Raw genomic sequence first — 27,755 nt, 5'->3', positions numbered from 1 at the left:
TTCGACTTTTCTGTATCTTGTGATCTTTTCAAAAATAGACTAAGATGGTTGACATAGATTTTATGATTCCATTTTTGTAATATTTGTAATTTTTGTTCTTGCAATACTGTGTACTATGTAATTATGTTTAATTGTATGTAGTGTAAAACGATTGTAATCAGGTGTAAAAATTACGAAAAGATGATTGGTTTTTACGCCCATTTGAGAAATGCTTCTGAAGTATATCCTGAAATGAGCTTTTCCCATTCAAGAAACACTTAATCACAGCTCAGATGAAAAATAAGAATAAATAAATAAATAAACTATTACACCCATTGAGGTACTAAACAGGTATTGAAGAATGTTTCTTCAATACCTTCTAAGTACCTCAACGGGGTATCAATATGTTTATTTGTTTATTTGTTGTACCGTCATCCTTGGCCTCAATGGTGGTTACATAAATTAATTACATTTCAGAATACATATTATTTTAGTTTTAATCGAATTCTTTGTCAGGTTGAAGTCAAAAGCCGTCGCCACAATGTTAAACACACGCTGGAGTCCGGTAACAGCGCTCTGGCGCCAATAGTTGGCTCCTGAACGGGACTCGCAGGAGAGAGTTATTGCGCAGAGCTCGAACGCGAGGTTGAAGATCGAGGCGTCCGAGGATTGTAGGGCAATTCACCCTGGCACACAGTAAGTACGAGACGAACAGGGCTCGAGAGCAGTCCCTCCGGATGCTTAGAGTATCGAGCTGTATTAACTGACAACGGTTTTCGTAGGTTCGGCAGCTGAAATCTGTTTTGCCAAAAAAGATGTCGGAGTGCAAAGCGTATGAACCGGCGTTGGACGGCCTCGATTCTATCGACGCCGTTCTGGTAGTACGCGAACCAACGCGCAATAGATTTTAAACATTATACGTCATTAAAGTTTTTCGCTAGTCGGAAGATGAACCCAAGTTGTCTTGAAGCCTTATCCACAAAGGATTATGTATGTGGTTTGAATGTTAGTGCCGAATCCTTGATGACTCCGAGATTCTTGACGTGAGAGAGTCTTGGGATACGCGAGTCGAAGAGATGGCAGTTAAACTGAATCGGATGGCGTTTCCGCGTGAACGTGACTATTGAGCATTTATTCGGGTTTAAACCCAATCTGTTTAGATCACGTCACGTACTAAATCTCTCCAATTTACTCTGAAGAAACTCGGCATCGGTTTTATCCCGTATTTGTCGAAACATTTTCATGTTGTCGGCAAAAGAAAAGCGGGGTCCTTGGAATTTGATGTTGACGTCATTAAAGTAGAGGAGGAATATCACTGGACCGAGATGGCTTCCTTGTGGGATGCCGGATTTAACGAAGAATGGTGCAGATGGAAAGTCCTTAATGCTGATTTGGAGCTGCCTTCCATCGAGGTAGGAACGAAACCAGCGCAGTAGTTGTCCATGAATGCCGAGTTTGTCCAGCTTCGCTATTGCGATATCATGATTGATTTTGTCGAAGGCCGCAGATAAATATATGTAAATAGCATCGGTTTGCAATCCGTCAGCGAATCCATATGTACATAGAAGTACATATGTTGTGAAGGAGAGCAGGTTGGTCGTTGTCTTTCGCTTAGGCATAAAACCGTGTTGGTCGTTTGCAATGTAGTGTCTGCAGGAAGGGAATGTTCCAGTAGTGAGTCATAGCGCAAAGATTCGCCGAAGTGGTTCATGAACCCCGCTGATGCACTTTTTGTCAAAAATCGAGAGAACGCCATCTGGGCCCGGGGAACTAGATGCTTTCAGCTTGGAATTTGCTGCAAGAATGGCAGCATTATCAACACAAATTCGGTTGATGGTTTGTCCTAGAGAAGGAGTTAGATTGGCGGCGGCAGCGACTTGTTGTGGTGGAAGGCTCTCGTCGAAAAAAAACGCTTGAAAATTTGTCGGAGAACAATTGGCAAATTTCCTTAGTGCCGGTGCCTAAAACTCCATTTAATGACATACAAGATGGCAACCCTTTTCGCTGCTCGTTCACATATTTCCAAAACGACTTGGGCTTGGATTTCAGTTGACGTTCGGCGTTTTGCTGGTATCTAAAAAAGGCACGTCTGCTTTGCTCTTTGTATTCGTGGTTGAGTTAAAAGTAGTGGTTTCGTAATGCAAGTGTCTTATACTTCGAGTATTTTTTAAATGCAGCTCGTTTGGCAGTTTTTAATCGTCTAATCACGGTTGATTGCCAGGGAGGGTGTTGATTGGTGCTGACTGTTCGTTTTGGCACATGGCGATCGATAAGGTAGTTAAGAATATTAGAAAACATCATCGCTGCATCGTTCGCGTCATCATTGTTAAGATTTTCGTCCCAGTTTATATCCAACAGCGTGCTAACGATACTGTCGTAGTCAGCGTTTTTAAAATCGTAGATGATAGATCATCAATTAATTAATACCAGGTTTGGGTATGATACCAGAAAATAGTATGCCCAGGTTATTGGCCAGTTATTTTCTCCTGGTCGGGTTGTGCTATATCGAAAATTCTCTGCACCTGCACCTTATTACAAGCCCAGCCTCAGAACCTATGAGATGAATCATTGCATAACATCATTCCAGCAACTCGTAGAACAGCAATACCAAACTCAAATTAAACGTCATTTCCAAAACCATCCCATTTGAATAATCACAATGGGCCTCGATGTCGCTTTCACTGCTGCAAGAAAAAATACTTCAGTGGGAAGAGAAATCGGGCTGAATTCGTCCCCAATCCAGTTCGGAACCGACTTCCCAACTGATTCGAAAGCAAATTTTTCCATGGCACCCAAAAGAAAGAGGAAAGTTTTCAATTCCGCCTTCGATTTTTCCTCCGGTAGTTCGCGAAGCTTGAACCAAGCAAAGACGGACTTCTTGACGGTTTGCATTATTTATGAGTTCGATATCGGGAAAGGCAGTGGAGCAATATGGACGACACACTTTTTTTTCCTCAGTATGATTTGCAATTTCGCACGTTTTCCTGGGTGAAAAAATTCTATTGGTGGTTTTGTAGTCCACCTGAGGATAATTAATAAAAAATAATTAGAGTGAATATATGTCGAAATAAATTGTGATTATAGATGGGTTAAACACTTTAACTTGGTTCACCGGATGACTGCTATTTTTAAAACTTTTGTAGTAGTTGACAACAGATAAAAAAATATCATTGGCATATCTGAAAATCCGTGATAGTTTCCAAAACTGAATATTTTTTTAATTGCATTTAGTCGAGACAAACTTTTTCTTAAATTCACTGCGTGGTTCTATGCACTCTTTATCGGTAGCATTTACGAAGCTGACGGCAATAACTTTTAATTTGAAACCGTATCTTTCCTCCACATTTTCTAGACAGACGCTACACAGTGAGAGCAGTATTAAAAATAACTTATTCAAAAGGCGCACCTTAATGCACTTCAAAGTGAACAACCTGTGTACTAAACCTCTTGTAAAATTGACAATTAAAACTGATAATCAACTTTTATGTCAATATAGTCAAACGAGTAGCCCTAAATCATCTCGACAATAATGCATTTTTGACCGACCTCCGTGGGGTACCATCCCACAGTGCCCTAACGAATGACGGCTTTCTGCGATATCCAAAGAACTCACACTTTTTTCCTCATCCATGCTGCTTGCAATTTCAGTGCCACCCAATATCGACGATTCGGTTTCCTCTAGCGACGTGATTGTTCGGGAAGGTGCCAACGTGACGCTGCGCTGCAAAGCCACCGGAAGTCCGCCTCCATCGATCAAGTGGAAACGGGACGACAACACGAAAATTGCCATCACCAAGAATAACAGCGGTAAGACGGGTTAATTGTAAGATAATTAGTCGATTCGTTTTTGGGTAGACTTAAATGATTAAAGTTGAACACTGTGTAACAGTAAAATGAACGACGATGGTACCGTGATGTAATAATTCACTTATCATCTTCTATCTTTGCCACAGTACTCGAATGGGAAGGAGACGTTCTGACGCTTTCGCGTGTATCGCGCTTCGACATGGGAGCCTATCTGTGCATCGCTTCCAACGGAGTTCCCCCGAGTGTGTCCAAGCGGATTAAAGTCAGCGTCGATTGTGAGTATGACGACGAGGATGATTGGCTCTTGATGGAAAATTAAAATTCAATATTATGTTTCTATTGCTGTTGCTGCTTGTATCGTTCACAGTTCCTCCAATGCTTTGGATACCTCATCAGCTGGTCGGTATCCCCGTGGGGTATAATGTCACGCTGGAATGTAATATAGAAGCACACCCTACCTCACTAAACTACTGGACGCGCGAGAACGATCAGATGATTCACGATTCGCTAAAGTATAAGTGAGTATACTATGAAATCATGTTTAAATTGTTTAAAATATTAATATGGTAATACTATTAGAATATGGTCTTTGATACATTAAATTCGATCATTACGCTACTACTATGTTACTATGTCCGCAAAGTTTTACTGTATTATCATTATTGGCTATTTTCGGTTAATTGGGGACTAAGATTCACTAATTCATGATCGAAAGCAAATAAGAAATGTGTTACTATGTTTTAATTGCCGCAAGGTTATACTGTATCGATTTTGTTGGCTATTTTCGGCAAATTTGGGACTAAGAGAAACGAAAGCAATGAAATCGAAAGACGGATAGGTATTCTAGAGCGAATCAGTTATAAACTTAGAACGGAAAACTAGAACTAGGCAGGCTCATATGGGCATGATCGAAAGGAAATGTGAAAAATGGTGATCTGTATCCGCTGAACCGCTTTGCAGTTGCTGACCAACAACACATTCGTCTTGTGGTGATCTATTTGCAGCTTGACCTCGTTCATCCAGCTTTCGATCGCATCTATTGTCTCCGTCACCAAAACCTCCATTTCTTCAAGTGTCTCACTCATCACCGTTAGTGACACTTCGTCCACGAAACCCACGATTTTCACTTTCCCGGGCAACCGCAGACCCCATCGTACATCCCGTTCCAAAGAGTTGGACAGAGAATAGAGCCCTGAGGAACGCCCGCTGTGACTCGCATTGCCTTCTGTCCTTTGTTCGTCTCGTACATCAGTACTCTACTCTGGAAGTAGCTCTTCAGGATCTGGCTCATTCTTCTGTGCTGCGCTGCAGCATTGGCCTATACGCGGCTAGATGGCCCGGTGACTTCCCTGACTTTGGTAGTAACATCAGCTTGTGTACCTTCCACTTTTCAGGGAAAATGCCATCATCTATAGACTTCAGCAGTAGCATCCTGACCATGTCCGGATATGCCAAGATCGTAGCATTCAGCGCCACGGTTGGTGTTCCATCCGGACCAAGGATTTTCTTTGATGTTAGTCGTATCGACGCATCTTTGAGGTCGTCGTTAGTCGCTTGCCACTCGGCTGTGTTAGCTCCTTCTTCTTCGCCGTACGGTGTCGGTGACCAGGTAGTTGAATCGTGCTTCGGGAAGAGACACTCAACGATTATCTTTACCGTACCCAGGTACATTTCAGCTGATATCGACGGGCCCTCATCTTCGTCGTGACGACTCAGTACGTGTCCCCCAGGGATTGGCGTCTACTTCTCAGGACAGCTACTTATGGCAAACTGGCTTGCTAAGCCTAAGCTCTAAGACAAGCAACGAGTAGCGTTCTGAGCTACTCATTTAATCATTAAACACCACGCCGTCTATCGCATGGCTCCAGTTTTCGTGGCATTGTAACGTCACAAACCGTCAAAATCCTTCTTGTTAGATCAGCCGCATCAACGTACTTAATTCCGCTGTTCGCCGAAGTGACACAACAATGAGGTTTTCGCTTGCCAGTCGTCCTTCTCCGCGTTGCTGCAGGGTTCCATTAGCCGATGCGGTAGCGAATCACCTGGTGGTCGCTATGGGGATACTTCTCGCACACTCTCCAGTCGTTGTTCGCCGTCTGTCAAAGACTACAGAATGTAGCGGAATTTCTCTCGGTATCGATATCCGTTTCGTGAACCAATAAGCTCCCAGTTTTGTCACGATACCAGGAGCCTTTAGCTCCTCTCCGCGATCTACTCGTTGTAGTCCTTGAGGGTTGACCTAGCCTCCACAACGAGCCGACAGGTAGGTGTCGAGGTCTGCCGCCAATTTTCACTACAAGGAAAAATTCTCACAAGATAACTTTTGCAAATGAAACTTTGAGAATTTCACTTAAAATATAAGGCATATTTGTGTTGAACATATTAATTTTTTTCAAATTTCTTCGAAATATTTCAGGGTGGTTCCCAAAAAGCTACTATGCCACTGGTGACTGTATTTTTCTTATCTGTACTAGCACAAGGCTTGTCGTAATGAGCGGTTTGTTGAAGAACATCAAACAGCATATTGAACTTAGTGTCGAATATACTGCCTATAATCGTAAGTCAGTCCCATGTAGATAGGGAATCCCATAGAACATGGGACTTACTTGTGATTAGGGTTCGTCGCGGTGCGGATGTGGGCGGTAAATGGATAGTCCGCACCGCAACCGCAAAAAAATAATAAAACCGCACCGCTTACCGCAACCGCATTGCATTTACCGCACCGCACCGCGCGGTAATGCGCTAAATGCGGTAAAAATCATGTATTTTAAAAATTGTGCTGAAAAAAATATTCATTTGTTTTGTATATCAATATATATTAAATTGTTATTCTTATTTACACGAAAATTAACTTTGAAGGACTCCTAAGAATGTAAAATTTATGAAAATATTCAACTTTGCAAGTTTTATTAAGAGGGTAAGGGTTTTGGCGTAGAAAACACTTTCTCGAATTTTTGTAAACTGCGTAAAGCGAATTGATCAAAACTTTTGTACATTATAGTGTATCATTTCCATAACATGCTATAATTTCTCCATACAAAAATATCGACAAACGACTCGGTGACGAAGCTTTCTGTAGAACGTCTCTAGAAAAACATGATTTGCGATGTTACCTGCCATTCAAAAACTACTTAACTGATTTCTTTCAAACTTTATATGCAGATTCTATGTAAATGATACCCAACCCCTACGTTAAGATATCGAGATAAATTTTCAATTAAGGCAAAAACTGTCCAAATTATGCAAAATTTGGCATCTGGGCACTTGTCACAATAAGAAGGGAGGCCTTGAGGGAGACTTTGAGAAACACAAAAAAAATCGCACTGCCCTACACTAACTTCGAAAGCTTTACTTTCAAAAAGTTAAAAAATACTCTTAAGTGAAAAATATTATTTGTTAATTTGTTAGAAAATATTCCTAGTTGGACGAACAATAGATGCACGTGAAAAAAATTCCTCCAAATTCGTTTGGTTTGATGATGATAATTACATTCTTTGGATTGTTTTTAATTCTTAGTTTTAGTAATTCTTCAAGTTCTCCAAATTAATCAAAATTCACAGTTGAGAAAATGTCATCGAAAATGATTCATAATTCCACGATTGCCAAGAGGAATCGGGAGATATGATGCATTTTGTAATTGGATTTGACAATACAATTTAATTGTTTTTCAATGATTGGATTTTGCGTTTTATGTATTTGAAAAGCTTCGTTAGTAAATTTTTTCTTTGAAGTATAAAATAAATAGTTTTCAAAATATGTCATATGTGCCAAATTATATTGGACACAGCGTTTCGATTTTATTTCTTAGTAACAGTACGTTTTGCCTTTCTCATATAAAGAAAGGCTATGCAATCACTGTAAACATCGATTTTTTAACCGAGGCCCGGAGGGCCGAGTGTCATACAATATTCGATTCAGTTCGTCGAGATCGGCAAATGTCTGTGTTTTTTCTTTTTTTTTTTTTTTTTTTTTTACAATGGAGAAGACCTTTATGTCCTAGCCCAGTACACGTGCTAACGGTAGGGTCCAATCTACCACACGGGGTGCACTGGGGGCGTGTCGGACTCGAATGGTGACCAGCCATTAATACCGACTAAACTCCATTGGGCTCCGCCATCATTCCTCCCAGGAACTACCTCTCGGTATTACTTCTGGGGGGATGGCTGTACTAAATGTACTCATTCACTCTCACTCACGCGATCATACATCCTGTATGAGGCTTACTTGGGTGCTCTCTCAATCACACTTTGATTCACTCTCAAACACTCCCACATGAGGCTGACTTTTGTGCTCACCTTTTACGTTCCATGCGAGGCTGACTTGTGTGCTCACCTTACTCATTCCTTGCTAGGCTTACTTTTGTGCTCGCCCTACCCATCCCTGTGAGGCTGACTTGGGTGCTCACCCTATCACCTGATTCACTCTCAATCGTGCCACTCTATTGTACCTTTGTCACTCACTCTGGCATCCCATGTGGGACATTTTTCTTAGGCCCCACTTCTGACATACCATGCGAGGCTGACTTTTGTGCTCACCTTTTTCATTCCTTGCTAGGCTGACTTTTGTGCTAGCCTCTACCAACCTGTGAGGCTGACTTTTATGCTCACCCTTAACATGCAGTGTGAGACTGACTTGGATGCTCACCCTTTCACTCCTCTGCCACGCCATGAGGCATCGATAGCTTAGTTCCAACATACTACGCTACGACCCTCCCGTCTTGGCATGAGGCAGTCCACTTATACGCCTATACACTCACTCTTCTGTCTTGCTTCGGGGTGGCTGGGTTTACCCCTTACGCGGTTGCCATTCGCTGCGCCAACCTACCTCGGCATGAACAGACCATTCACTCTCTTATTTTGCGCTTGGCCTTTTTCGCTCTAGCTAACCAATCACTAGTTAGCCGTGCCCGCCGTCTGTTGCTCGGTTCGCCAGATTACCTGTAGCCTACTGGCAATCTGGATGGTAGCAGCCGAGACTGCGTTCCACTTCTCCACCGTTTGACACATCCGCTGAATAAGGGTATCCGGAGTTGTGTCCCAGCCACAGACGTCAAGCATTGCTCTTCTTTCGACGTCGAACCGAGGACATACGAACAGTATGTGTTCGGCAGTTTCATCTACACCTGGGCAGTCCGGGCAGACTGGGACCTCCGCGTGCCCGAACCTGTGGAGGTACTGACGGAAACAGCCATGGCCTGACAGGAATTGTGTCAGGTGGAAGTGAACTTCCCCATGGGGTCTTCCCACCCAGCTCGATATGCTAGGTATCAGCCGGTGGGTCCACCTACCTTTCGAGGAGTTGTCCCACTCACGCTGCCATCTGGCGACCGAGGTCACCCTGGTGCGCTCGCGGGCTCCCCTATTTCCACGTAGCTCAAAGCACTCCTCATCTTCCCGAATGACCAGCCCGACTGGCATCATGCTCGCTATCACGCAGGATGCATCGTGTGATACCGTGCGGTAGGCAGATATCACTCTGAGGCACATCACGCGGTAGGTGCTCTCCAGTTTCTGTAGGTAACTGGTTACCCTCAGTGCTCTTGACCGTGACGGGCCGCCGTACCTGAGGATAGATACGGCAACGCCTACCAGTAACCTACGTCTACTGGCGCACACCTTTGAGCTGTTGGACATCATTCTCGATAGTGCCGCAACAGCAGTCGACGCTCTCTTGCACGTATAGTCGACATGGCTGCCGAAGGTCAGCTTGTCGTCTATAATGACTCCGAGAGACTTCAGACTTCGCTGTGAAGTGATCGCGACTTCTCCCACATGGATAACTGCATGTTGTGCCGACTTGCGGTTGTTGACGATAACTACCTCCGTCTTATGATGAGCGAGCTCCAGGCCTCTCGCGCTCATCCATTCCTCCACCGTGCTAATCGAGTGTTCTGCGGTTAGTTCTACCTCAGGAATTGACTCCCCGTAGACCTCCAAGGTTACGTCGTCAGCAAAGCCGACGATCTTGACCCCAGGAGGGAACTTCAGTCTCAGAACCCCGTCATACATGAGGTTCCATAGCACCGGGCCTAGGATCGAGCCCTTCGGGACTCCGGCGGTAATCGGAACCCTTTTCTGACCGGCATCGGTCTCGTATATCAGTACGCGGTTTTGGAAGTAACTTTCCAGGATCCGGTACAGACCCACCGGTAGGCTAAGCCGGTGTAACGAGAGCGCGATGGCATCCCAGCTTGCGCTGTTAAATGCGTTCTTCACGTCAAGTGTCACTAACGCACAGTATCGAATACCTCGCCTTTTTCGTTGGATCGCTATCTCGGCAGTATTTATCACTGAGTTGAGAGCGTCCACTGTGGACTTACCCTTCCGAAAGCCAAACTGGTTGCTTGACAGACCGTCCGTACCTTCCGCGTACGGGGTGAGCCTGTTGAGGATGATCCTCTCAAGCAGTTTGCCAGTCGTGTCTATCAGACAGATTGGTCTGTACGCCGATGGGTCGCCTGGCGGCTTCCCGGGCTTCGGCAACAGCACCAGTTTCTGCCTTTTCCATCTATCGGGGAAACGGCACTCGTCAAGGCATCTCTGCATAGCTAGCCTGAACATGTTCGGGTTCGCTATGATCGCTGCCTTGAGAGCGTTGTTCGGGACTCCATCCGGCCCTGGAGCTTTGTTCATTGCTAGGGATTTAGCCACTGCGAGTAGTTCTTCGTTCGTCACTGGAGCCACCATTTCGACCGTGCCCGCACTGTCTCGTAGTGCAGGTGGCCAGGGGCTTGTGGCTCGAGACGGGAAGAGTACTTCGATAATCGTTGCCAACCGGTCCGGAGACCGTTCTGGGGGTGAGGAGCCCCCTTTGGTCTTGGCCATCACAATCCGGTAGGCGTCACCCCACGGATTCGCGTTGGCACTCTCACACAGGTTGTTGAAACACGCTCTCTTGCTGCTTTTAATAGGCTTGTTAAGGGCTAATTTCGCAGCTCGAAACACTTCACGGCGGTTCTCTCTTGCATCCTCGGTGCGAGCTCTTTGCATCCTACGTCTAGCTCTGAGGCAGGCTGACCGTAGAGCTGCAATCTCGGCACTCCACCAGTATACCGGGCATCTACCGTTTCTTGGCAGTGTTTTTCTCGGCATAGTGGCGTCGCACGCGCGTGATAGAACAGCTACCAGCGCATCCCCGCTTAGACTGTCGGTGTTGGCCTCCAGTCCCAGGGCCGCGGTGAAAGCTTCGCTGTCGAAGTGATTGGACTTCCACACGCGTACCTGACAGGGATCTCCCGCCCTCGGATGCTGCACACCATAGTTGATCTTAAAGCGGATTGCTAAATGATCGCTATGGGTGTAGCCTTCGTCTACCCTCCATTCCATGCCTGGAGCCAGACTCGGGCTGGCAAAGGTCAAATCAATCCACGCCTCCACTCCGTTTCTACGGAATGTACTAGCGGAGCCATCATTAGCTAGCACAGTATCGAGTTTCGCAAACGCTTCCATTAGCGCTTGACCCCTGCTATTTGTACAGCGGCTGCCCCACTCCACTGCCCAAGCGTTGAAGTCTCCCGCTATTACTACCGGTTTCCGGCCCACGAGGTCCGACGAGAGCTTGTCGATCATCTGGTAGAACTGTTCTATTGGCCACCTTGGTGGGGCGTAGCAGCTGCAATAGAACACACCATTGATCTTGGCAATCGCCACACCCTCGGCGGAGGGGTGTATTACCTCTTGAACCGGGAACCTTCCCGTTGTACAGATTGCCACCATTCCAGACCCGTCCGACACCCAATTGCCGTTGCCGGCAGGGATGCTGTACGGGTCTGATAAGAGGGCGACATCTGTCCTCGACTCCGAGACCGACTGCCACAGCAGCTGTTGGGCTGCTGCACAATGGTTAAGATTTAGCTGTGTGACTCTCACGGCTTCTTCTTATTTAACTCGCCGAAGGGACACGAAGGTCCGCCCATAGCATGTTTATGGGCTTGCTTCTTAGCGGTGCAGATAAGGCACTTATATGCCTTAGTGCACCCCCGCTCTTTATGCCCCTCCTCGCCGCAGCGACGACATAGCTTGCTCCTATCTATGCCTTTGCATTCGTATGCTTTATGGCCGGATTCTAGGCACCGATAGCACCTGTCCACTGAAGGCGGCTGGGGTATACTAATAGGGCATACCGACCAGCCGATCTTCAGCTTCCCTTTCTCGGTTACCTTTTTGGCATCCGCATTCAGTAGCCTGAGGTAGGCTACTTGGGTGCCAGAGGGTCCGTCCCTCATTCGCACAGAGGCCCGCTCGATTGTGACGCCGCAGTGCTCCTTGACGGCTGCGACGACGTCTTCTGCGGTCGTGAACTCGTCCAAGTGCTTGCATTGGAGAGTTTTTTCCGCACCTAGCGACCTGATTTGGGCGCCCTCACCAAGGACCTCTTGGGTCAAGGCCTTATATACTGCACTTGATTGTGCGTCTCGCTTCAGCACCAGGAGCATCTCTCCCTTGTTGGTGCGTCTTACGCTACGCACATCCTGCCCAAGGGCCGAGAGGCTTTCGGCCGCCTTCATCGATTTAAGGACATCGGCGTATTTGTCCTTGTCGGTTTTTAACCACAAGGCTTCGCCTCTGTCCTTGGCCTTCCTCGCAGGCCGCGGTACCTCCGGTTTCGGTGCCGGCTTTTTCTTGGTGACCAGCGTCCAGGGGTTTGAGCCCCCCTGCCCCGGTCGTGCCGGGTTGCTGGTACCATCGCCCTCCACAGCGAGGTCACTCTCGCCCTCGCTTACCTCACCCAGGCGGCGTTTGACCTTGACGGTTGCACGCCGAGTGGTGTCGGTTTTGGCACCCTCGCCTGGCGACTTCCTAGGGCGCTTCGCATTCGATGCCGTCTTGCGATTGCCCTTTCCTTTTCCCTTCGAGGGGAATTCGGTCGCCGCTCCGATCGACGTGGCTGCTCCGTAGAAGGTAAAGGCCACTGTCTGTGAACCTCTATCGACCTTCTCTCTTTCCTCCCTATTGGAGGCCACTGTCTGGGTTTCTCTGTCGGGCCTCTCCCGACATTCCACCCTCTCAACATATGCCTGCTGTTCCTGTCTTGCGACACGAACAGCTTTCCGGAGCTCCAGGAGGCTCAACTTCAACTCCTTGGCTATATTCTGCTTTCCGCTAGCGAAGTCGATTATAGAATCGAGTTGCTTCGCTACTTTGCGCATCGCAGATATTGGCCCCTCCGATGCATTTGTAGGGTTATTGCCTACCGCCGCTGGGGGGTCACTGGTGCTTTCGGATGCAGCACTCATCGCTCCACTACTCTCCCCACGGGGGGGAGACCTCGCCAAACCACCTCTTGCGAAGGGGTTTGGCACCTCCGTCTGTTTGTTTTTATTTTTGTTTATCTCCATTTATAGTCCCACGAGTAGCGCGAGAAATATATGTCCGCCACGCCAGAGCTCCGCATTAGCGTGGTAAGGGACGCTTACTGTGGGGGTTGCCCAGGTACCCCACAGGCTCCGTTAACGATCGAGCATCTTTTTCACCCCCTCGATCGCTCATCCCTCGGCACGGGTCGCTTCACGCCTTGGAATTGGGGTTATGCCCTACCTTGCTTTACGTGGTGATCTCGGCCCGGATCATCACAACCATCCTCCTTTACCAGGGCTTTGGACCTGTAGCTCTGGTTCTCAATAGTTCCATGTACGTATGTTATTACAGACATGCTACTCTTGGGATCCGTCATTCGCTAGCGGAGTTAAATGTCTGTGTGTTTTTTCTTTTTTTTTTTTTACAATGGAGAAGACCTTTATGTCCTAGCCCAGTACACGTGCTAACGGTAGGGTCCAATCTACCACACGGGGTGCACTGGGGGCGTGTCGGACTCGAATGGTGACCAGCCATTAATACCGACTAAACTCCATTGGGCTCCGCCATCATTCCTCCCAGGAACTACCTCTCGGTATTACTTCTGGGGGGATGGCTGTACTAAGTGTACTCATTCACTCTCACTCGCGCGATCATACATCCTGTATGAGGCTTACTTGGGTGCTCTCTCAATCACACTTTGATTCGCTCTCAAACACTCCCACATGAGGCTGACTTTTGTGCTCACCTTTTACGTTCCATGCGAGGCTGACTTGTGTGCTCACCTTACTCATTCCTTGCTAGGCTTACTTTTGTGCTCGCCCTACCCATCCCTGTGAGGCTGACTTGGGTGCTCACCCTATCACCTGATTCACTCTCAATCGTGCCACTCTATTGTACCTTTGTCACTCACTCTGGCATCCCATGTGGGACATTTTTCTTAGGCCCCACTTCTGACATACCATGCGAGGCTGACTTTTGTGCTCACCTTTTTCATTCCTTGCTTGCTACCAACCTGTGAGGCTGACTTTTGTGCTCACCCTTAACATGCAGTGTGAGACTGACTTGGATGCTCACCCTTTCACTCCTCTGCCACGCCATGAGGCATCGATAGCTTAGTTCCAACATACTACGCTACGACCCTCCCGTCTTGGCATGAGGCAGTCCACTTATACGCCTATACACTCACTCTTCTGTCTTGCTTCGGGGTGGCTGGGTTTACCCCTTACGCGGTTGCCATTCGCTGCGCCAACCTACCTCGGCATGAACAGACCATTCACTCTCTTATTTTGCGCTTGGCCTTTTTCGCTCCAGCTAACCAACCACTAGTTAGCCGTGCCCGCCGTCTGTTGCTCGGTTCGCCAGATTACCTGTAGCCTACTGGCAATCTGGATGGTAGCAGCCGAGACTGCGTTCCACTTCTCCACCGTTTGACACATCCGCTGAATAAGGGTATCCGGGGTTGTGTCCCAGCCACAGACGTCAAGCATTGCTCTTCTTTCGACGTCGAACCGATGACATACGAACAGTATGTGTTCGGCAGTTTCGTCTACACCTGGGCAGTCCGGGCAGACTGGGACCTCCGCGTGCCCGAACCTGTGGAGGTACTGACGGAAACAGCCATGGCCTGACAGGAATTGTGTCAGGTGGAAGTGAACTTCCCCATGGGGTCTTCCCACCCAGCTCGATATGCTAGGTATCAGCCGGTGGGTCCACCTACCTTTCAAGGAGTTGTCCCACTCACGCTGCCATCTGGCGACCGAGGTCACCCTGGTGCGCTCGCGGGCTCCCCTATTTCCACGTAGCTCAAAGCACTCCTCATCTTCCCGAATGACCAGCCCGACTGGCATCATGCTCGCTATCACGCAGGATGCATCGTGTGATACCGTGCGGTAGGCAGATATCACTCTGAGGCACATCACGCGGTAGGTGCTCTCCAGTTTCTGTAGGTAACTGGTTACCCTCAGTGCTCTTGACCATGACGGGCCGCCGTACCTGAGGATAGATACGGCAACGCCTGCCAGTAACCTACGTCTACTGGCGCACACCTTTGAGCTGTTGGACATCATTCTCGATAGTGCCGCAACAGCAGTCGACGCTCTCTTGCACGTATAGTCGACATGGCTGCCGAAGGTCAGCTTGTCGTCTATAATGACTCCGAGAGACTTCAGACTTCGCTGTGAAGTGATCGCGACTTCTCCCACATGGATAACTGCATGTTGTGCCGACTTGCGGTTGTTGACGATAACTACCTCCGTCTTATGATGAGCGAGCTCCAGGCCTCTCGCGCTCATCCATTCCTCCACCGTGCTAATCGCGTGTTCTGCGGTTAGTTCTACCTCAGGAATTGACTCCCCGTAGACCTCCAAGGTTACGTCGTCGGCAAAGCCGACGATCTTGACCCCAGGAGGGAACTTCAGTCTCAGAACCCCGTCATACATGAGGTTCCATAGCACCGGGCCTAGGATCGAGCCCTGCGGGACTCCGGCGGTAATCGGAACCCTTTTCTGACCGGCATCGGTCTCGTATAGCAGTACGCGGTTTTGGAAGTAACTTTCCAGGATCCGGTACAGACCCACCGGTAGGCTAAGCCGGTGTAACGAGAGCGCGATGGCATCCCAGCTTGCGCTGTTGAATGCATTCTTCACGTCAAGTGTCACTAACGCACAGTATCGAATACCTCGCCTTTTTCGTTGGATCGCTATCTCGGCAGTATTTATCACTGAGTTGAGAGCGTCCACTGTGGACTTACCCTTCCGAAAGCCAAACTGGTTGCTTGACAGACCGTCCGTACCTTCCGCGTACGGGGTGAGCCTGTTGAGGATGATCCTCTCAAGCAGTTTGCCAGTCGTGTCTATCAGACAGATTGGTCTGTACGCCGATGGGTCGCCTGGCGGCTTCCCGGGCTTCGGCAACAGCACCAGTTTCTGCCTTTTCCATCTATCGGGGAAACGGCACTCGTCAAGGCATCTCTGCATAGCTAGCCTGAACATGTTCGGGTTCGCTATGATCGCTGCCTTGAGAGCGTTGTTCGGGACTCCATCCGGCCCTGGAGCTTTGTTCATTGCTAGGGATTTAGCCACTGCGAGTAGTTCTTCGTTCGTCACTGGAGCCACCATTTCGACCGTGCCCGCACTGTCTCGTAGTGCAGGTGGCCAGGGGCTTGTGGCTCGAGACGGGAAGAGTACTTCGATAATCGTTGCCAACCGGTCCGGAGACCGTTCTGGGGGTGAGGAGCCCCCTTTGGTCTTGGCCATCACAATCCGGTAGGCGTCACCCCACGGATTCGCGTTGGCACTCTCACACAGGTTGTCGAAACACGCTCTCTTGCTGCTTTTAATAGCCTTGTTAAGGGCTAATTTCGCAGCTCGAAACACTTCACGGCGGTTCTCTCTTGCATCCTCGGTGCGAGCTCTTTGCATCCTACGTCTAGCTCTGAGACAGGCTGACCGTAGAGCTGCAATCTCGGCACTCCACCAGTATACCGGGCATCTACCGTTTCTTGGCAGTGTTTTTCTCGGCATAGTGGCGTCGCACGCGCGTGATAGAACAGCTACCAGCGCATCCCCGCTTAGACTGTCGGTGTTGGCCTCCAGTCCCAGGGCCGCGGTGAAAGCTTCGCTGTCGAAGTGATTGGACTTCCACCCGCGTACCTGACAGGGATCTCCCGCCCTCGGATGCTGCACACCATAGTTGATCTTAAAGCGGATTGCTAAATGATCGCTATGGGTGTAGCCTTCGTCTACCCTCCATTCCATGCCTGGAGCCAGACTCGGGCTGGCAAAGGTCAAATCAATCCACGCCTCCACTCCGTTTCTACGGAATGTACTAGCGGAGCCATCATTAGCTAGCACAGTATCGAGTTTCGCAAACGCTTCCATTAGCGCTTGACCCCTGCTATTTGTACAGCGGCTGCCCCACTCCACTGCCCAAGCGTTGAAGTCTCCCGCTATTACTACCGGTTTCCGGCCCACGAGGTCCGACGAGAGCCTGTCGATCATCTGGTAGAACTGTTCTATTGGCCACCTTGGTGGGGCGTAGCAGCTGCAATAGAACACACCATTGATCTTGGCAATCGCCACACCCTCGGCGGAGGGGTGTATTACCTCTTGAACCGGGAACCTTCCCGTTGTACAGATTGCCACCATTCCAGACCCGTCCGACACCCAATTGCCGTTGCCGGCAGGGATGCTGTACGGGTCTGATAAGAGGGCGACATCTGTCCTCGACTCCGAGACCGACTGCCACAGCAGCTGTTGGGCTGCTGCACAATGGTTAAGATTTAGCTGTGTGACTCTCACGGCTTCTTCTTATTTAACTCGCCGAAGGGACACGAAGGTCCGCCCATAGCATGTTTATGGGCTTGCTTCTTAGAGGTGCAGATAAGGCACTTATATGCCTTAGTGCACCCCCGCTCTTTATGCCCCTCCTCGCCGCATCGACGACATAGCTTACTCCTGTCTAGGCCTTTGCATTCGTAAGCTTTATGGCCGGATTCTAGGCACCGATAGCACCTGTCCACTGAAGGCGGCTGGGGTATACTAATAGGGCATACCGACCAGCCGATCTTCAGCTTCCCTTTCTCGGTTACCTTTTTGGCATCCGCATTCAGTAGCCTGAGGTAGGCTACTTGGGTGCCAGAGGGTCCGTCCCTCAATCGCACAGAGGCCCGCTCGATTGTGACGCCGCATTGCTCCTTGACGGCTGCGGCGACGTCTTCTGCGGTCGCGAACTCGTCCAAGTGTTTGCACTGGAGAGTTGTTTCCGCACCTAGCGACCTGATTTGGGCGCCCTCACCAAGGACCTCTTGGGCCAAGGCCTTGTATATTGCACTTGATTGTGCGCCTCGCTTCAACACCAGGAGCATCTCTCCCGTGTTGGTGCGTCTTACGCTACGCACATCCTGCCCAAGGGCCGAGAGGCTTTCGGCCGCTTTCATCGATTTAAGGACATCGGCGTATTTGTCCTTGTCGGTTTTTAACCACAAGGCTTCGCCTCTGTCCTTGGCCTTCCTCGCAGGCCGCGGTACCTCCGGTTTCGGTGCCGGCTTTTTCTTGGTAACCAGCGTCCAGGGGTTTGAGCCCCCCTGCCCCGGTCGTGCCGGGTTGCTGGTACCATCGCTCTCAACAGCGAGGTCACTCTCGCCCTCGCTTACCTCACCCAGGCGGCGTTTGACCTTGACGGTTGCACGCCGAGTGGTGTCGGTTTTGGCACCCTCTCCTGGCGACTTCCTAGGGCGCTTCGCATTCGATGCCGTCTTGCGATTGCCCTTTCCCTTTCCCTTCGAGGGGAACTCGGTCGCCGCTCCGATCGACGTGGCTGCTCCATAGAAGGTAAAGGCCACTGTCTGTGAACCTCTATTAACCTTCTCACTTTCCTCCCTATTGGAGGCCACTGTCTGGGTTTCTCTGTCGGGCCTCTCCCGACATTCCACCCTCTCAACATATGCCTGCTGTTCCTGTCTTGCGACACGAACAGCTTTCCGGAGCTCCAGAAGGCTCAACTTCAACTCCTTGGCTATGTTCTGCTTTGCGCTAGCGAAGTCGATTATAGCATCGAGTTGCTTCGCTACTTTGCGCATCGCAGCTATTGGCCCCTCCGATGCATTGGTAGGGGTATTGCCTACCGCTGCTGGGGGGTCACTGGTGCTTTCGAGTACAGCACTCATCGTTCCACTACTCTCCCCACGGGGGGGAGACCTCGCCAAACCACCTCTTGCGAAGGGGTTTGGCACCTCCGTCTGTTTATTTTTATTTTTGTTTTGCTCCATGAAAATTCCCACGAGTAGCGCGAGAAATATATGTCCGCCACGCCAGAGCTCCGCATTAGCGTGGTAAGGGACGCTTACTGTGGGGGTTGCCCAGGTACCCCACAGGCTCCGTTAACGATCGAGCATCTTTTTCACCCCCTCGATCACTCATCCCTCGGCACGGGTCGCTTCACGCCTTGGAATTGGGGTTATGCCCTACCTTGCTTTACGTGGTGATCTCGGCCCGGATCATCACAACCATCCTCCTTTACCAGGGCTTTGGACCTGTAGCTCTGGATCTCAATAGTTCCATGTACGTATGTTATTACAGACATGCTACTATTGGGATCCGTCATTCGCTAGCGGAATAGTCTGAAATGTCTGTGTGTGTATGTATGTGTGTGTGTATGTGTGTGTGTATGTGTGTGTGTCATTTAAACTCACACAATTTTCTCAGAGATGGCTGAACCGATTTTCGCAAACTTAGTTTCATATGAAAGGTATAACGATCCCATAAGCTGCTATTGAATTTTTAGTTGATCCTACTGCCGGTTCCGGAGTTACGGGTTGAAGAGTGTGGTCACACAGCAAATTCCCATATAAACTGGTACCACCATGATGTTCAAATGATGTAAAACATATCAAAATCGATGTAACATTACTCTAGCTTGCGGGTCTGGATCACTAATGATCAATCAAAGCAGCTTTGACCACATTGGTCACCTATGACGGTTCATGACGCCCCCGGGGAACCTGCCAAGTTCCTAAGCTAATATCACACCCATTCCCCAACGAATTCTCTACCGATTTTTACAAACTTGATTTCAAATGAAAGATACAGTAATACCATTGACTGCTGCTGAATTTCATTCGGTTATGACTCTTGCTTCCGGAGTTACAGGGGTGTTAGTAAGGATACACTGGAATTTCCCATATAAATCGGTACAATCGTAATACCTCAGAGGCAAAAACTATTGAAATGGTCACCAAATTACTTCTAATCGCAGATCTAGATCACTGATTGCCAATCAAACATTCTTTGAATATATTGTCCACTATCGACGATTCCGGAAGTCCGGAATTCCGGGCATATTCCACAATTAAAGTCACATCGGTTCTTCGGTGATGACTGAACCGATTTTCTCAAACCAAGTCGCAAATGAAAGGCAAAATATGCAGCTGAGTATTGCGTCGCCGCCCCTCCCCCGCCTTGCCCTTACACCTCCCTCCTTCATCATTCCCTCCCCTTGGACCACCCTCACGCCCGCATTTCCTTCATCCACCCCGTATACCGAAATAAGATGAAGGATTTCTGACGCATCCTCCACTCCCACTCTACAAACCCCCCATTCCCTCCACTTTCAAACCCATTCCACCAACATTTCAAAATATAATCACATGAAGATAACATTGAACTCATGCTGATTAAGCTAATTAAATATTATTCTTTTGCCTTTCTTATATAGAAAGGTTACGCAATTGCTCCAAAAACCGACTTTCTAAACGAGGCCCGGAGGGCCGAGTCTCATATAACATTCGACTCAGTTCGCCGAGATCGCAAAATATCTGTGTGTATGTATGTGTGTATGTATGTATGTATGTATGTATGTGTGTGTATGTGCGGATTTGTTAACAAAATGTCCATATCGGTTTCTCGGAGATGGCTGAACCGATTTTTACAAACTAAGATTCAAATGAAAGGTATAATATTCCCGTAGGTTGCTATTGAATGTCGTTTTCAACCGACATGGATTACGAGTTGAAGAGTATGGTTACAAAACAAAATTTGTTGATTTGTCCGCATCGGTTTCTCAGGAATTTTCTGAACCGATTTTGACAAACTTGATTTTAAATGAAAGGCCCATCAGCTGCTGTTGAATTTTGTGTGGATCCGACTTCCGGCTCCGGAGTTACGGGTTGTGGAGTGCGATCACATAGAAAAACTCCGATTCAAACCGATACCGCGATGAATGCAAAAAGGTGCTCTTATATATACTTACCAAGTGTAATAAGAATGAAAGACATTTCCATAATGTTATATTGTACGAAGCAGCTAAACCATAGTTTGGAGCAATGAGAAAGGCACAATTGCACCTCTAGGTGGATTAAAACAGGTTTATCATATTATAATGACCAAAATGTTAAAATCAACTAGTATCGCTAGGTCGAATACAGATTATACTCGGATTTCTTTTCAAATCATTGTCAAGTCTATGGAAATTAGATCAATTAAGGTTGGACAGAGAATGCGCAAAAATCGCAAACGAAAAAAACAGTTTTTTTCCACACCGTATGTCAGATCTTCATAAAAATCAAACAGCGTATGTAGAATGTTGTTACAGTACTGCTGATTGATTTTTATGAAGATTTAACATATGGTGTGGAAAAAAACTGCTTTTTTCGTTTGCGAATTTTACCCTTTCTCTGTCAACCTTAAACGTTTATCATGTCTGTATTGTAGGGTAATAAGTAAAACTCGAACGATCTGACAGAGGGATTTTCATAATAATGACATTGCTAAGCATTCGTTCAGAAAATAAATCTAGTTGCGTTCTTCTCAAATGGTAAAAGTCATAGTTTTAATTCACTTTGTAATGCAGACTGCAGACTTTATCAATTATTTTTTGAAGCGCGGTTGCGGTAATACCGCGCGGTAAAATCCATTTCCCGCACCGCATCCGCGGGAAAAAGTGTCTCACCGCACCGCAGTTTTTGCGGTGCGGGTGCGGTAAATACCGCGCGGTTGCGGTAATTACCGCAACCGCGACGAACCCTACTTGTGATTATGGGCAGTATAAGAAAACAAAAAAACCAGTGACTAATTCTCCTTTAAACAACTTTATTGGTACGAATTTCTGCACATGACTATACTTTATCTGCCAACATTAATAATTGCAAATTGCCAGATGGTCACAATGCGTGTAGTTTCTACTAATTTCCCTACTCACATTTGCCACTCCCATCAACAACAATCTATAAAAAATTACACTGATTATGGATTCGTACCCTGAAAAAATAACAAAACCAATTCTTGTTTTCCTGATTAATAGATTTCAACAGAAAAATAAAAAATAGAACTTTTTTTTCTTTTAATTTTGCGAGATTCTCAAATAATAGTTTTTGAAAATTATTACTGATTTTGATTGTGCGGGTAGGTCTCAGCTTGTAAAGCTTGTTTTAGCCTGAACGCAACCACCGAAGCCAGTACACAAGCAACAAAAATTCAACTGACCTCAATGTCGGTTTTCACTAGTTTCTCTTTAAAAACATTTCAATAAAGGAATGATTTTGTTTCAATACATGTATGGGTTATTCCACGCGAAGTGATCAAGGCACATGTAATTGACCTTCACGGATTTGAATCAAATAAGCGCTGGATTATTGTTTTCAGTAAAAACTTAGTTCGCCCAAATATCATCTAGACGAAATCAAAAAAATCATCTAATTTATTGGTTGAATTTTTGATGAGTCGGTTTTCGTGTAACCATCTCCGCGAAAAGTAGCTCCGATGCCCTCATCGCAAAGCCTATCGTCCATTTTGATACATAATGATCAATTTGATATGGACCCATTATACGACATATTAATCTTCATTAAACCTACAATCTCTTTTGGCACTTGACAGAGTTTGATGCGTTTAGAGCGGAATTATGTTTCCCTTTGATAAAATCTCACCTAGAATTATGTACGCGCTAAAAGTTGGTGAAAGCTTGCTCAGAATTCTGAGACTTATCCTAAACTAAGAAATATTTTAGAAAAAATATGAACTACGACTATCAACCAGCGACAATAACTTTTTAGTTTCCTCAATAAATTTAATTATTCTTAAATCAAAAATTGGCATTAGCAGCAGGAGCTGATTTCTTTCTTTCTGTGCAACAAAAATATGCATAGTTAGCATACTTTCTATTCCCTTTTTTTTTTCTTCTGCTGTGATTTTTATGCATTGTCATGCATATACTTCTAGTAAGCAGGGCCGGCGGATAGCGTGGGTAGTATGGGTAGTACTACCCAACCGAAAATAACCGAGTGGGTAATTAACCACTCAAAATTTTGGACCTTTTCATAAATTTGAAATCTGCTACGTATGTAACTCAGGCACACATTTGAAAATATCAAAGTACAACAATTCCATTTGCACAAACACACCGAAAGTGATTTTGAATGTAATGCAAGCGTGTGTATTGCGAAAATGAGACAAATCTCTATTCTATTACCCTCACCCTATGCTTACTACCCACTCGGGTTAAAAATGTGACGCCGGCCCTGCTAGTAAGCATTCAATGAGAGGATAGACCGAATATGCCCCATGAATAAAATTTACAGCAGAAGAAACGAGAGGCAGATAGAAAAGTATGCTATCGATGCATAAATAAAATTCTGCGTGTACGCTTAGAATCGGCTGCGAAGTCTATCGAAGTAGTATATCAAGTTCCACAACAGAAGGGTTTTCTTTTGATATGTACCAAAAGAACGCAACCTGTGTTTCAAAGCGTTTTACAAATTATTATAAAAGCACCAGCATTTAACTTAAAAACTGAATCACCAATATTTATCATTTTCACAGGACTGAATCAGCGTCCGGCACGCCATCGTACAAAGCGGTAATGCGGCTGTACATCATCGAGGTGCAGCACAGCGACTACGGGATCTATAAGTGCATCGCCAAGAACCCACGTGGCGAGACCGACGGGACAATCAGATTATACTGTAAGTAAACAAGCCAGTTTGTTCGTGGTGTGAATTTATGTGCTCAGTAGCAATGATGCTGCGTACCGCCATGGAGAGCGTTCCATGATGAAAGTGACGAATGCAACTAGTGGTCGTTGGAGACGCAATCGAGTGAACCAACTGTCGACAGTAAACAACACTTGAACAGAATTGATGGAACGACAAGTGGCATAGTTTGCGCAATAGTCGTCACGATATGTTTGTGCAATTTAGGGAATGTAAATTGCGGTATGCTTGAAGTGTTCCTAATTGTACGTTTTCGTGTCCACTAACTGGATCAATAATTTTAACCATGTGCTATGCGCCTACCGAAGTATATGCCGTTTCGGGAGTAGTGCCGAATCAATCTATCTCACTTTCTTTGTGATCCGTTTATAATAATTACCTTCCTGCTTCGTTGCGTTATGATTTGTAGAAACGGCAATAATGTTTGTGAGAACGCATGGTACTTGGTTGAAAAATAAAATTTGATGAATTTACTTTTAGGATGCAGTTCCATGTAGGCGTGCATTGAGTGTTATTCGGTCAAGTGTACACAACCACTTTGGGTATTTTAGAAACCGATCTGGAGGTGTTTGTTGTGTGCTTTATGCAAACGTCGTTCGATTGGTTCGGTTGATATCAGCTTTGAATGACTACGTGATAATTTCCATCCAACCGAACAGTTACCTATAGAATTAAGCTGTTAATACACTTGGATTCGATTTCCAACTATTATTTACAAATAAAGCAGAAACTATCCGACAAAATCCTCTCCCGGCACTATCAATTCAATGATCATCAACTCCCAATAGAAATACTCCAACGGCGTATCAGTAAATCTGATTCAATCCGAACACAAAGTGGATACGTGTGAATAAAATCAAGACTCAACAGTACGAAAGCTGGATCCGGTTGTGCCTGATGTGACATTTCCCAAGAAGGCGAAGACGTGTGGCTTGCCAGCATGACACCCGACTCAAGCCCGGCTGGATATCGCTGCCTGCTCGAGCGTTGAATGCACCCCTTCCCCCTCGACAGCACCATGTACACCCAGTGAGACATTTATGTGCTTAAATGGTGCTCTACCCCAGGAGTCGAACGAGTAACACTTGACACCTCTCTCTGCTCGTTCCGCGGTACAGAATTATGTCGGTAGCATCTTCTTTATGCTCGCGTGCACATATTGTCTGCCTCTGATCCCTCACTTGGAGAGAATGTGAACGGTTTTATGGCAGATACCAATTGTAGTCAGTAGAGACAATCTTACGTTTTTGCATAAATGTTGTCACTTGGGTTCCACTTTCCGGAAGCAACAGGTGGGTCTTGTGTCTACCCGGTCTTGGTAAAATTGTCATGCTTAAATGGAAATTAACCGTTGTTTTGAAGATGAAGATGTATTCTTCAAAGTTTTATAGTTTTGGCATTGATATATTCACAAACGTTTACCTTGACGTAGATAATTCACACACTGATACTTATTATAGTGGAACACATCAAACTAGGGCAGTAGAGTGGCTCTACATTTGTCTTTTTTTAGTACAGCACTTTTTTGCACCAAATGCTTGTGCAAAATTTGGGAGCCGGTGATTGCTGCCAGGGTTGGCGCGTTGCGCTCAAAGTTCGTTTTGGGATTTTATATGGGAAATGCAATTATTCTGCATTTACGTTCATAAAGATCGCTATTTCACTCAATATGAAAAACCAGCTATATTTCAAGCCTTGGATAACAATTTCGTCGAAGATGGTAACTAGCTATGAGTTTTCAGAAAATAGTTAGAAACGACATTAAAATTTATAGTTCAAATCAATTGCAAAAATTAATTGTTTCTTCCAACATTGCTAGTGCACCACCGACATTATTTCGAACCTTGAATAAGGAAGGAACGTGGATAGCCGTCTCAATTTGATGGGGGTTTGATAAATCGTTTGGAGTGAGTTGGCCAAGAGGGTTAATGTCACTCCTTTGGTTCTCAGTTCATGGGATGGCGCAGAGGTTATTAACCCTGTCCTGGCTAATGAGCCAAGGTTATAGCGTCTTTACTCGCTCTCTGGAATAATGATAGAGAAAATTGGCGAAATTGGCTAATTAGTACTAAACATAAAGAAGGAATGAGATTTGCAAAACGTAGTCGCTGTTGACATGTGTCTAAAATTATTTGAAAACATTAAATTGCATCTATTCTATTAACATAACCAAACAATAATTGTTGCGAACGATTGTTTGTGTATTGTACTTCATTTTGAAAAAGGACGAAAAACCAACCTTTATCATTAATCTCCAACTGGTATTCGTACGGGCATTGTTTGCAGGGGCGGATACAGAATTTTTTCGGAGTGGTCTGAAACATTCTTTTTGAAATGAACGTTGTACAATATGTAATACGTAAAAACCCTATTCAATGAAAATCATTGGAATTTTTGATTTAAAATGTTTTTGAGTTTGAAACTATTTTAAAATCGAAGCAAATTGAAAATTTGTCAACAAGTCGAACATTTTCGGTAGAGGTGGTGACGGACCCCCACGACCTTCCCCCTGGATCCGTCCCTGATTGTTTGTTATTATACTAAATGCTAATATTAATATGAAAAAGTGTAGGGCGAATACTGGTACTGAATAAACCTAGTGCATGCTACCACCTACTTACTTTAGTTGGGATTCTTGCAAATAGATAAATATTAAAAAACAGTGAGTTAACGAAGTTTAAAATGGAACTAAAATAGCAATTACATACAATAGTGTTCTCAAAACAAAAAAAAATTGAGAAGATGGAAAAATGAATAAGAGACTTCTGTCTCTGTCGCCTCTTATAACATGCAAGCCGGAACCCAGTGGGTAAATGCTTGCTCCAGCCGCGGGCGTCACCTGTCGTGGAAATGTGGAACAAAAATGCTATACGGGAACAGGCGGAAAATTATGAATAATTTACATGATACGGTCTCACCGGCGTGTAGTACGACAAGATCGTCCAGCATTCTGCACATACAAATCTCTTTTGAAGCCGCAAATCTTTTCTCGCTATTTATCACACTTCAATCTTCAAAACATTCTTAAATCTTCTATGGACTGCCTACACTACATATCCGTTACAAGTATCGCAACGATGCACACTACCCGATAAACTCCGAAGCAAAGGTATTTCAAATAGATTTATTTTCGGAGTTGGTCGAAAAACACTCCGACGGAACATCCAAGCAATCGAAAGTTCGGATTATATACTGAAGTTTATTTATGCGTTTATTTTAACTTTGAAAATCCCCATAAAAAACCGCATAACTTTGAAAATCCGCATAAAAACCGCATAACTTTGAAAATCCTCATAAGAAAGCGCATATCTTTGAAAATCCGCATAAAAAAGCCGCATAATTTTCAAAATCCGTATAAAAACACATAAGGTGTGAAATATTTTTCAATGTTAAGACCCATAGTAGTCAAGGAACAGCAAGGATTTAAAGTGAGAATGATTAGAAAAGCGTGGAGTAGGGTCATATGAGCAATAGAGTGGGACATGGTTATATGAAAAAAATAAAATTTAGCTCCGAGTAACTTTTTGGGTCCCATTTAGCTCCCAGAACAACTCTGCAAATTTTTGGCTCGATTGGTGAAACTATATTTTTGCGCTCACTGTTTAAAGTTTACATAGGATTTCGTATGGGGAAATTGTCTTTTGCAAATTAATTCTTCCAAGAGTCACCCGTTACCTCCTAAAAATAAGTAGATGTCTGATTTTTATAGGAAATTTGTCAACGAAACAAAATCAAGAAGACTGCAAAACGATCTGATACTTGTGTAAAACGTTATTAAGTAAAAACCGATTGATGCCCTGAAGATTGATGAAAATTTCACTTTTCATAGCATCATTGCTTTTGACGTTCTAATTATATACAAAATTTTTAACTTTCTCTTATTATGTACAAAGGAAGCCTCAATTTATCCCTCAAAACCTTGCGCAGTGGCCAAATAGTATAGATAAACGATTTAGACACATTAAGAGAGGATTAAAACAAAATAGCGTATAATTGGACAACCAAAAGCAGTGGTGCTAGCAAAAATGAATATTTTATCAATCGTCAGAGCATCAATCGGTTTCTGCTTAATAACTTTTTTCTCAAGCGTCAGATCGTTTCGTGATTTTCAAGACTTTGTTTCTTTGTTAAATTTCCTAAAAAAGCCACGTAACGATTTATTTTTAGGAAGTAATGGGCGACTCCTGGAG

At 45.8% G+C, this 27,755-nt stretch overlaps 1 protein-coding gene across 1 annotated transcript in view; it reads left to right on the top strand.

Moving 5' to 3' along the window:
- Positions 1 to 27,755, top strand: part of LOC131679966 (lachesin-like) — a 105,748-nt gene that overhangs the window by 54,311 nt on the left and 23,682 nt on the right. Inside the window, exons 5-8 of the mRNA XM_058960709.1 lie at positions 3,628 to 3,786; positions 3,933 to 4,061; positions 4,154 to 4,304; positions 23,396 to 23,538. Of these exons, the coding sequence (XP_058816692.1) occupies positions 3,628 to 3,786; positions 3,933 to 4,061; positions 4,154 to 4,304; positions 23,396 to 23,538 (582 nt within the window). The remainder of the gene's footprint in view (positions 1 to 3,627; positions 3,787 to 3,932; positions 4,062 to 4,153; positions 4,305 to 23,395; positions 23,539 to 27,755) is intronic.

This window comes from Topomyia yanbarensis, chromosome 2 (assembly GCF_030247195.1).
Source record: "Topomyia yanbarensis strain Yona2022 chromosome 2, ASM3024719v1, whole genome shotgun sequence".
NCBI classification, from domain to species: Eukaryota; Metazoa; Arthropoda; class Insecta; order Diptera; family Culicidae; genus Topomyia; species Topomyia yanbarensis.
The sequence above is the reverse complement of the archived record's forward strand: the minus strand, read 5'-3'. Positions and strand labels throughout refer to the sequence as shown.